The 12,430-nt window shown below is 40.5% G+C and overlaps 1 protein-coding gene across 2 annotated transcripts in view; it reads left to right on the plus strand.

Annotated features, from left to right (window-relative positions):
- The window catches only part of SLC28A2 (solute carrier family 28 member 2), a 39,666-nt gene that overhangs the window by 8,300 nt on the left and 18,936 nt on the right, over positions 1-12,430 (plus strand). For both annotated transcript variants that reach the window (XM_090270553.1, XM_090270552.1), the window contains exons 4-10: positions 6,340-6,431; positions 7,509-7,692; positions 9,159-9,300; positions 9,909-10,022; positions 10,351-10,428; positions 11,496-11,576; positions 12,022-12,102. In XM_090270553.1, coding sequence (XP_090126679.1) covers positions 6,340-6,431; positions 7,509-7,692; positions 9,159-9,300; positions 9,909-10,022; positions 10,351-10,428; positions 11,496-11,576; positions 12,022-12,102 — 772 coding nt within the window. The remainder of the gene's footprint in view (positions 1-6,339; positions 6,432-7,508; positions 7,693-9,158; positions 9,301-9,908; positions 10,023-10,350; positions 10,429-11,495; positions 11,577-12,021; positions 12,103-12,430) is intronic.

Consider the following 12,430-nt stretch of genomic DNA (forward strand, 5'->3'; position numbering starts at 1 on the left):
AATTGTTCTTTCTATTTCTGTGAACAATGCCATTGGTAATTTGATGGGGACTGCTTTGAATCTATAGATGGTTTTGGGTAATATGCAAATTTTAACAATATTAATTCTTCTGACTCCTGAACATAAGATATCTTTCCATTTTATTTTTTAAATGCCTTTCCTCTTTTTATGCCTTCCTTCATATTGATTGAATATTTTCAAATGATTCTGTTTTATCTCCTTTGTTGGCTTATTAGCTATAACTTCTTGTTTTGTTGTATTAGTGCTTGCTTTGGTGTTTATAGTACACATCTTCAACTTATCAAGTCTACCTTCAAGCAATATTATACCCTTTCACATACAGTATAAGAATCTTATCATTGTATACCTCCGTATCTCCCCTTCTAGACTTTAGTGTTTATTATTTATGTTTACTATTTATGTTTATACATTTTACTTCTACATGTTATAAACCCTATACTAAACTGTTATTATTTTTGTTTAAACACTAAATTATCTTCCTGTATGTCCCAACTTAACTGTACCTGCACCTGCATGAATCCTTATGTTTTCCCCTCCTTTATCAGAAGGCCAACTCTCCGAGTCTGAAGCCAACTTTATTACCCATCTTCTCATTCCCATCTTTCTCTATTGCCTTCCACAGCGCCCTCTTTCCCCTGTATCTTCATTATTCCTTCTCCCTTAGATCCTTCCCCAATCTGTAAGTGTACTCAAGTTTTTTTCATCTTATAATAAACCAGCAAACAAATACACAATTCCACCTTACCTCAACATTGTGATATCTTTTTCCTTCATGGTCAAGATTCTTGGAAAAGTGAGGTTTACTCGCAACAGCATTTTCTGACCTCCCATTCACTTCTCAGCCCTGTGCAATCCAGTTTTTACCACCGCTAGTCAGATGAAACTCTCTTACTCTGATGAGTAATGAAAACCTACTTATCAAGTCCAACGTATACAAACTTTTACTGGGAATCTCTGCAGTATGACACTTCTGACTCTTTCTTCCTTGAAACTAATGTTTTGATTTTAATGACATTACACCTTCCTCATTCTTCTACCTCTCTGGATGCTCCTTGTCATTTTCCAAGGTCTGTCATGTGCCTTTTCTTCTCACTCTGACACTTAATGTCTTGATTCATGATGCCACAGCTGAAGCCTGCACCTTTGTTCTAAGCTTCATCCCTACATAGCTAACTATTTGCCAATGATCCAAACACTTAGATGCCGCGTAAATATTTCAAGTTAAATATTGAAACCAAACTCCTATCAGCATAGGTTTGAGGCTTCCGTACTATGCCAGGTCCCAGCCTGGGTTCTAGGCAGACAAAGATGAATAAACTCACATTTCTTCCTCCTGTTTGTTTCTCAGGTCTTTTCCTCCTCCTGTATTCTTTATTTGGGTGAATATTTTCTCCCTGACTGAGTCACACAAAGCAGGAACCTCATTGTCATCTCAGTCTCCCTCGACTTGATGTTAATCCACTCTCCTAAGCTTCTATGCCATTCACCCCTCTTACAGTCCTCCCCTACACCCTCAGTTGCTTCCTAAATGGCCCCCAGCCATCTACCACCCCACTGCCACCAGAGTGATCTTTCTAAAACACATATTTGCTCACATTATTACCTTGCTTAAATTCTACAATGACTTTCCACTTCCTACAAGATAGTGTCTGAATTCCTCATCATGGCATATAATCTATATGACCTGGCTTCTGTCCATTTTTATGAGCTTTCCTCCCACCATCCATCTACATGCTCCCTGCTTCCCAGTGATAGCAAATCATACTGTTCTTTCAACATGCTAGGCTCAAGTGTGCTTTTCCACTTAGCAGACTTCTTCCTCTTCCTTTTCCTGTCGGCTCACCTGTCTTCTCCTTTGTGAAGCCTTCCTCGACATTCACAGGGACAGTTACCTGTCTCTTTTTTCTGCTCCTTTAGCAGTCAGTTTTTGGAATTCTGGAATAATCCTTCCGAAATTCTAGTCTTACATCTCTAATTAGAAGCCACATGGAGTAAGGGAAAGATCTGGGTTTGAATCCTAATCCTGCCACCTGCTGGCAGGTTTGGTCCTTTGCTCATAAACTAACCTTGTGGTTTTGGGGAAGCTCTTACAATGCCTGGTAGAAGGTACTTAATAAACAGTAACTGGTTTTTCTTTTCTTCACAGGCAAACTTTTTAAAAAGGGGGATCCATATATGCTCACACTCACTCACTCCCCTGCAATTCTGCTTTTACCCAGTCACTCTCCTGTACAAACAGCTCTCAAACAGAACCAGTCACTTCTTCACTGCCAAATCTAGTATCTTCTCATTTGCCATGCTACTTGATTTTCTCATCATTGAATACCATTGACCTCTCCTCCTTCTTAAAGATCGTTTCTTTTTTTGACTTTTCCTCCTAGCTCTCCAACTGCCCCTACTAAGTCTGCTGTGTCTTCTGGCTGCCCTATCAGAGCAACTGTTCTGACTTCCTGGGAGGATGGTGGTAAGCCTGGTAGGTAGGGATGGGTGGGGATGGCAAGATAAGTAGGTGGGTGTGAGCTGTACCAGGAGGGAGGTTTGGAAGGGCCCCTCTGGCCTATGTTGTTTACAATGCAATTCCCAAGTGAATAATTTTAGGCATTCCTTCCTTGCTGGGAGCTCCTGCTCACTCCCCCTTTATTTTATGACTTTTTAGGGCCTGCCTAATTTGATAGCTAAATGAGCTAGAGCTCCTTTGTCCTCAAATTTCTATTGAAATAATTTTTAAAGCTGTAAATAAGGGCAGACTGTATTTTCACAGGACGTCCAGGATGGGCATTAAATTAGAAACCAGGAGAAACTTTTGCTAACAACAGAACTAAAGGACCTGACTCAAAAGGCCATTGAAAGTTTCATGACTCTCCCTAATGAGAGAGAGAGCACTTGATCTGGGAAGACTCCACTGCCTGTCAGAACCCTGCTACCTCTAACTCGGAGAGAACGGAGTTCTGGCAGGAAGAGGTTGCGGGTGGGCTGAAGAGCTAGTTAGAAATCCCATCACATAGGCCCTTCTTGTTTTTGTGGACCTTTGGCATTGCGTCTCTGCTGTTAGTGTGAAGAAGACCTGATGTCTTCTGTTATCTGAAATGGGCATATGAAGCAGAGATTTGGATACAGTATGGAGGAAGAGTTCTTTCCAAGACAATACATCCATCAAAACTCAGCGATTAAGCACCTGGGCTGTTGGCTGTCATCTGGTCATTCCCAGATATACAGTCTCTCTGCTTCCAGTGTAAGTTTTCTGGCTTCCATCTGACAGACCTTTTTCTTGCCTCTCCTGGTTTTCCAACTTCTATTAGGCTTTACACTTTGGCTTATTGATAAGTTTTTGTTTCTCATACTCAGTCACCATTCTCCACTGGACACTTTTAATAACTCTTCTCACATCCCTATACACCACTCAGCTCTCCTTGCCCATCCAGTTTGAAACCAGTTGTATATATAACTTTGAATCTGGCAAACTGGTACAAGTACAATACCCATTGACCAGTTCATTTTATGTCATCATTAAAGTAAAACCCTTGACCCCTTGAAAAGATTCTGGTCACTTCTGCCTTGAGGCCCTCACCCTTTACTCCGGCCATCATCTGGTTCTGGGTCAACTCCTTTCCTTTCTTTTAGTTCTTACATCAAGCTAGAACAGTAGATTCACCCAAAACCACAAGGTCAACAGTCACTGGAGATAGATTTTTAAAAGAACACTGTCCTAAGATTTCCACTCTAATTGAGAAATGATAGTACCCCAGGCCCTAGGAGTTTCCATAACTCAGTGTCCCTTAATTAGGAGAGTTTCCACATCTTGTGGATAGTCATTGAGAAAATGCATGCACACTCTTGCTGCAAGGTCTGACCTATAGTGCCCTCCAATGTAATGTTCAGCTAGGATGACCTACCGTTCTTAACCTAATCTTTCTCTCTCTGTCACTTGAAGCTGCAGGCAGTAAGCATATAAGTGAGAGGGTATTGTTAGTCCATAGCTGGAAAGCCTTTCATGCACATACTGGGAGAACTTAACAGTGAGCACATACTTTACAACATGTTATGGGCAAGGTATGAAGTTTTGCCATCTATCAGCTAGATTTCTTCTCAGTTCAGCTTCCTGATATAACATGATACTAACTCTCCAACTACCATTATATAAAGTAAAGAGCTTGGTAGTATTAGTAAGATCCTGGGCCAAGCAGGATACCAGGATCATGAACACCTGCTCACATGCCTCTGTGCACTGCTTCTCAATTGGTCTAAAAGGGTGAGAAGTCTTTGTTTTTGTTTTTTCTTTTCACTTGGAAGGCCCCTTATTGTTTTTGTTTTTTTAAATTTTATTTATATTTTAAACCAGAGGTTCAGTTCCAAATTGCTATTCTAGGATCCAGTAGTTAATGAGTTTTGCAGAAGTGATCCTAATGATTTCTGGCAGTACCCAGTAAACTTTAGTTCACAGGAAGTGGTCAAATCTGATTACAAGGTGATGGCAGACACCTTTTCTAGGCATGCGATTTATATTTACTCTTGAACTAGTGCATACACACTCATTTTGCAGTGGCCTTGCTGAACTGGCATTTGAGTGGGTACACATAATTTTATATCAGTTTGGTTTCCAATAGGAAATAGATGGTATACTTAAGTTAGGATAATTAGAAAGGTGTTTATTTACAAAGAAACCATTACAAAGATGTATGCAAGATACAGTGGAACCACAGAGAAGGACAGTGCTAGCAGCAGTGAGCTGTTAATATTCCTAGGCCAGAAGGGACAGGATGTAAGAGATCCTAGGATGGTCAGGTAATGAAGACCTCCTAAATATGCTGACCTTAGACTTTTCTTACACTCTGATACCTTGCTGGGTTCCTCTGGTGGAACCCAACTAGATAAGCCAGAGGGCATAGGAGTAGTCCACAGGTAAGACCCCTTGGGCACAGAGCAAGGTGGAGAGTGGATCTGGGGGAGCAAATCAAATATATCTGGCACTAACAGGAAATAGAGGGTTAAAACTCAATTAGTTCTTTGATGTGCTTTGAGAATGATGTTCCAAAGATAATGATGTTCTTTTGGTGCACTGACACCCCTAAGGAATTCTTTTTACTCACTACATTCTCTTGTAAGCATGGAAAGGTAGCAGAGTTCTCGATCCTAAGGTACCCTCTTGAATTGATTCAGTTAGGGGATGATAAAGATTGTTTTTGCCTTTCTCAGATTACCTATATCTGATAATACATATTCTACTCTGCTAACACAGGGCTGGGCTTCCTGCAGAAAGGGAAATAAGGAAAAGGAGGAGGTGGAGGAGTGGAAAGGAAGACTATAAGGAAGAGGGAACATGTTAAATGGGAAAGGCAGCAATGGAGAAAGAGTATGGAAATTAGTGAGGCAAGGTCCCAAGGCATTTGGAGTTAGTGGCTGGTTACAGCCCTGGCTAAGCTGTCCTGCTTCAGCATGATGGACTTTCTTGTGGGACTCACTGTCTTTGAAGCTTTAAGAGTTTAGAAATTAGAGCTCATGTGACTGCAGGATACTAGGAATGGCAGAGACAGGTGAGCCCGGGGGCTAGGTAAAATGCAGCATAGGATGATGGTGAAGAGCTCAGATTGTGAAGCCAGACTGCCTGCATTTATTGTCTTTACTCCTATAGTTTCCACGACCTTGGGAAAGTTACTTAATGTCTATTTTCCAGTTTCCACATCTATAAAATGGGAATGATAATAGTAACCACCTCAAGAATTTTTAGGAGGAGTCAATAAATGACTGTTGGTAAAGTTCTTAGAAAGTGCTCAACACACAGCACTACATAAATGTTTCTTAAACCAAACTTGAATAGTCCTACCTGCTGGACATCTTCTCTCAGGCCCTGTCCACGCAGGGATTCTTGATGTTTTCCTTCTGGTCTGTCAATGTATAGCTGATTGACTGTTCAGAGTTACGGGATTGTGTGGTGTTTAGGAAGGTGTGGTCAAGGCTGCCTCTCAGAAGAAAAAGCCCTTTTCTGAATCTGGAAGCTGAGCAATGCCTTGTCCCTGGGGAACAGGAAAGGAGTAGGTCCCAGGAGTCTCCCTGATGTGACCAGAATCTACCTCTGTGATAGGAGATTACCAAGGATTTTGCCAGTCTAGGTTGGGTGGGGTTATTCTGATCTGCTGCCCATTGGCATGGTTCCATCTGGCATTTTTGGCATTGCGGGAACACTACCTAATGTCCCCCTGGCTGAATAATTTTCTTATTGATTAAGAGAAAATTCTTCCTTAGGCCAGGTAATCTAAGTTCTGGGATTGATACAAATGGGATGGAATAAATTTTGTATTTTAATTTTTGGGTTCTCATCAGGAGGAGCCTACAACCTTTCACGAGGGTGAGAAGTTTCTACAAAACACATGTCAGCTTGTTCAAGAAGATCCTGCTGTGCCTCTTGTGTTTGGGTGAGGTGTTGAGAATTCCTGGATGTGAGAGACACAGTTGTTTCAGGAATGTGACCTTGTGTCAAGACATTTCTAGATGGGACGCAACTTCATTCAAAAACGGATCCAAAGGGCTACTTGATGTATAGATTGTAATACTGGCTTTATAGTTGACCTATATTTATTGAGTTGCATTTCCAGGATAAATAAAATCTGAGCATAAACTATTTTTCAAAACTATTTGATAGACTTAAATATTTCAGAGAATCTGGGCTTGTCTCTATTTTGGTGTCTTGATTCAATACAGGGTTTTTGTAGTCTTTACAAGAGAATCCTGTAGTATACATTACTTATTTGCTGGTTTTCTAGTAAGATCAATAATATAAAATATTTTTCAATACAGCAATTCTCTATTTAAAATATACTGTCTGTGATATATGGGACTTTGATGTCAATATCAGAGGCAGCTGGGATGATGGGAACAAAAATTTTATTTGGGGGTCAGTCAAGGAACCATGGGGTGAGGACTATATGGCTGTATAGTAAGCCCTCACTTAACATTGTCAATAGGTTCTGTAACTTTAAGTGGAATGCGATACAATGAATCAATTTTACCAGAGCCTAATTGATATAAACAAGAGTTAAGTTCCTGTGGCATCTCATCAACATTATAATGGATGATATAGTTAGAAGACTTGCTATGCTTCCTAGTAGTAGCCTTTTTTATGTGGTTTTGCTCAAGAGCAAAGATTAAAATGACTGGGGTTATAAAGTTTTAGAAAAGATGACTTTTTGGAGTGTCTAATGGTGGATACTGATCAAATCTACTCCAAGGCAAAAATTTTTTTATCAGAGTAACTTTGAGGGAGTTCATTGAAGACAGTGGAAACATGCAGTGTTCAAAGTAAGCTTGGGTATTCTCAAGAAGGAGATCGCCATCTATCCTGGCCTTGAGAACTGCAGCTCAGTTGGGGGCTGGGTGGCAAAGTAGCTGGAGGGTTTTTCTTGCTTTAAGTCCCAGACATTCCGGACTAGAGCTCCATTTGCCTCTGAAGAGCTCTGACTGGCTGATCCTTAATCTTCACCTTCTCCTTTTAGCTTATGCTGCCTACTTCCTGGCAGCCTGCATCTTGGATTTCCAGAGGGCATTGGCCCTGTTCGTCCTCACTTGTTTGGTGCTCTTGTTCTTGGTTCATCGGTTTCTGAAAAGGTTCTTTAGTCAAAAATTAACAAGATGTTTGGAACCTTTGGAAAATTCCTGCCTGAAGTGTTGGATGAAATGGTGAGTTAAAAGAAGAATCTCAATACCCCTGGTCCCTAAACTTGTCCCAAACCCCAGTCTGCTTCCTTTTTTCTCCTGTGACAGTTCCTGAGCTATCTCTCAGACCCTCACTTATGCTTTTCAAAATCAATGCTCAGAGAGCAAATAGCTGCAGGCCTCTGAGACCTGGACTTCATTTTCTTGTAGCCTCATGTATCAACATTGCTAGGGGGCAAGAGCGGTTAAGTTTCAGAGAAGAGTTTCAGTCTTTTTATTGTCAGGGTTTGGAACAGAAATAAGGAAAACCATACCCTTCTGCAATGAAGGAATCAAAACAAAGAGACTTACATCTGCATTAAGCTATCAAATTGATTTGGTGGTCATATGTGTCTCCCTTAGTTCCCTGATACTTTTTAGGCTGATTTTCTTCTAATCCCCCAGACCTCCTGCACCCATTGGTACCTTTTTACAATTCCTTAGAGTGTAACCAGCAAGCTTACTGTTCACTGAATACTGAACCGGGTTCTACAGAAGCCACAGCTTACCTAAGTAGCTATAAGCATGCACGTGTCCTTTGAGCACAGGCCTGGAGTGACAGAATAACTTTCAGACTCTCTATAGAGTTCCTCTTTTCTGCTTGTTCTCCAACAAATGCAAAGAAAATAGGTGTTAAGAATGTTTGCAACAGTGTTTATTTGGAGAAATGCAGGAGACTACAACCTAAATTTTGGATCATTGATTTATTTGACACTGAGGAAACAAAGCTAAAATGACACTATTTATTAGCAGGATAGATTCTGAGAGCCAGATTTTATTCACTTTAAGCGAGAAGAGTTCACAGTAAGAACAGCTTCAAAATTCAGCCCTGCCATGTAATGCATTTTGTCATCATTGTTGTTCCTGAGGCATCTCAATGGACAATGTGCTCTTTTTGTTTTACTTTCTCTTCATGTGTGCTCTCCCTACTAATTCTTTTTAAATGAATCCACACTCAGACATGAAGAATCCAATCTGTGTATTTATCAATCATGTTTGGTACATCAAGGGACCATAAGACCCATGGAGGTTGATTTGTGGTTTAGCCTTTACTCTTGCCCTTACAATGGTTGGAAATTGGGTGAGGATTGATGGGGACCATGCATACGTTTCCTTCTTTTTAAAAATACTGTGGTTATTCATTAGTCTAAGCTGAAAGAATGAGTCTTTATATCACATCTTACTGATATGGAAGCTTGAGGAAGGGAGGTCATGTGATTCGCATCCTCATGTTGGACTTTTTTCAACTGCATCCTGTGAGTAAAAGAATTGAAGAGAGAGTTGCTAGATAGGAAACTACCAGATGAATGTTTCTCAAGATATGTCTCTGTGTCTAATCCTTTGAGTTATTTCACTTACCTGTGGGGTTAACTTCTATTTTTTAAGGTAAGGTTAATTATTTGTTATTTATTTACTGAGTTGATGACATGGTATTGGCGTTCTCTCTTCAGGGTGTTCACTGGAGTCTGCTTGGTTGGCCTTATCCTGTGGCTGGCTCTAGACACAGCCCAAAGGCCAGAGCAGCTGATGTCCTTTGCAGGAATCTGCATGTTCATCCTCATCCTCTTCGCTTGCTCCAAACACCACAGAGCAGTGAGTTTGGGGTATGCAGGGTGGGCCAAGGGCCATGTATTACTGATTACAAAGTGAATGTGTCAAGTATCAATTACAAGGGCATAAAATTAAGTTCTTTACAATTTCTGGAATTTGCTTTTTTGATGCTTTTACTCCTAAGAGAAGTTCTAAAGTTCATGAGGGCTCTAGATCACTTATTTTCATATGATTAGTTATAATCCATTAGTGAGCCTTGATATTAAATTTATGGATCTAGGCCAGTAGAAAAGAGAGAACAAAAGAAAAAAAAAAAGGATAGAAAGAAATAGAATACAATAGAGAACCAGATTGCATTGCACATAGTGATATTAAAGCATTGCTTTATGATGCTGTTATTTGTATATATGTATGTATGTGTGTCATCTAATCTGTAGACACAGTTTTAAAAACCATATGGACATATGTGGCTCTTTACATATTACTGCCCTGTTTTCTCCTATTCCCTACTCCATCTTACCCCATATTTCCTGTTAACATCCTTGGTTAGTTTCACCCAGAGTGCATGTATCCATGTTTAAAACTCCAACCAGGTAATGGACAAGTAGGGTTTAGAACTCACATTGGAATAATGTTCTTATTGGTCCCAGGTGTCCTGGAGGGCAGTGCTTTGGGGCCTGGGTCTTCAGTTTGTCTTTGGAATCTTGGTCATCAGAACTGATCCCGGATTTAATGCATTTCAATGGCTGGGAAACCAGATTCAGGTATGAGAAGTTGAATGTGAGGGCTCTGCTCTTTTAGAACCTTAGAGGAAGGAGAGTTGGGGGAAGCATGCAGAGATTGGACTATGTCTTAATGATGATGGTGGCAGATCTGGTGGAAAAGGAAAGAGTATACTGGGATATCACTATTCATATAAATAAAGAGAACTGAACTGCTGAGTCCTCTGTCATTCAGTGAGCAGTTCTTGGGGATATGGCCCACCCCTAGGTTGTCAAAGGGAGGCCATGCCTGAGACTGAGCACATTATTCCTCTGTATCCTCCTTGGCTTCACTCTTGTTTACTCTCTCTCTCTCTCTCTTTTCTTTCAGATTTTCCTGAACTACACTGTGGCTGGCTCCAGTTTTGTCTTTGGGGATATGCTGGTCAAGGATGTCTTTGCTTTTCAGGTCATATCTGTTTTGTAGGCAGGAATGAGGGTCAGTGTGGGGAGAGGTATAAAGCAGAGGATGAAAATGTATATCCAAGAGATCAGCCAGTCCATACACCAATTTGAGCCCAGGAAGAGGATTTGATCCCATCAGTAGAAGGAACAGCAACAATCTCTCACCCTTTCATCATTTCCATACTGAAATAGAAATAAAATAGGAATTGGGGAGAAAGGCTCAGAAAAACATCTCCTGGTGGCTTAATACTAATGAGATAATAGATATGTAATACTATTAAAATTTATCCTTAAAATAGCTTGTGTTAAAATATCCACTGAGTATCTACACTGTATGAGCTGCTCTTGGAAAGCTGAGAGCTTAACTTAGAGACTGAAGTGCAGTCTATTTATGGCACACATTCATACAGCTGTCCTCCCTTACCTGCAAGGGATACATTCCAAGACCCCCAGTGGGTGCCTGAAACAACAGGTAGTACCGAATCCTATATACGCATACTATGTTTTTTTGATATACATATATTCATTTGATAAAGTTTAATTTATAAATTAGGCAATTTCTCAGATGGAAGATTCATTCTTATCTTAGATATGAGAAACCTCAGCATACAATTTTTTCCTTTTCTTATCAAGTTGAGAATGCTCACTTTCTCTGTTAAAGGAAGCACTTTACAGGTTCTCTCTGGCATATTCAAATTGTCAACACCACTACTCTCATGCTTTGGGACCATTAAGTAAAATAAGAGTCACTTGAACACAAACACTGAGATACTATGATGGTCTTCCTGATACCCTAAGTGGCTACTAAGTGACTAATGGGCTGGTGGGTAGGGTATAGACTAAACAAAGGGATTGTTCATGTTCTAGGCAGGACAGAGCAGGACAGCACAAGATTCCATTATGCTAGTTATTAGTGGTGCACAATTTAAAACCTATGAATCGTTTACTTCTGCCATGTTCTATTACATATTTTCTAACTGTGGTTTACTGTAACTGAAACCACAGAAAGTGAAACCATGGATAAGAGGACTACTATAATATCTCATTAGTTGCCTGTCATTGTCATTACAGGCCTTACCGATCATCATTTTCTTTGGATGCGTGATGTCCATTCTCTACTATCTGGGCCTTGTACAGTGGGTAGTTCAGAAGGTGAGTCATTCTCCTGCACCAATCAGGAGGTGAGCCTTCATCTTGTGATCTGTAAAGAAGCATGAAAATGACACTTAATTTGGAAAAATGCTCCTATGTAGGATCTAGATGTTAGAACCAATGCAAAAAGGCAAACTTTCAAGCATGCCTGATATCAGGTGCTCAGGCCCAGGCTCTAGGCTGGCTGAAGGGCAGAGCAAGAAGAGAAAATGGGCTGGACTGCCATTTCATACTGACTTTTAATCTACAAATTCTGGAAGCCAAGAGTCCTGAGTTCTAATCCAGGCTCTGTCGCTTGCTCTGTGGTCTTGGGCTTGTCACTCCACTTCTCTAGGCCTTAGTTTCCTTACCAGTAAAATGGAGAAGGGCATGGGGTTGGGGGGTTTGCCAGATACTCCTCATGATTCCTGCTAATGTTAATGGTTTAGGTTTTGTATCCCTTTAGATCGCCTGGTTTTTGCAAATCACCATAGGCACCACAGCCACAGAGACTCTGTCTGTGGCAGGAAACATCTTTGTGGGTATGGTAAGTTCCCTGAAGCTATCTGTTTTTTTTTTCCTGAAGAACAAATAGTGTTGAGAAACAGATTGAGAAAATATGTTTTCCTTCTGAAAAGTCAAATAAATGAACTGTATGGGCAGCCAATCAGTGATGAAAGAAAACTCAGAAGTTCAAAGGAAACTCAGTTCATTGCTTTTACCCTTCATGGGTAAGAATATTTACCTAGGCCTACCTAGTATGGACATTCTTAACCACGAATCCAACTTTTTTTCTTCAATTTTTAAAGTTGATCTGAGACAGAGAGAGAGAGAGAGAGAGAAAGAGATAGAGAGAGAGGGAGAGTGATAGAGAG

Source organism: Furipterus horrens, unplaced genomic scaffold, assembly GCF_987537825.1.
Source record: "Furipterus horrens unplaced genomic scaffold, mFurHor1.1.pri manual_scaffold_3, whole genome shotgun sequence".
In the NCBI taxonomy this organism is placed as follows: Eukaryota; Metazoa; Chordata; class Mammalia; order Chiroptera; family Furipteridae; genus Furipterus; species Furipterus horrens.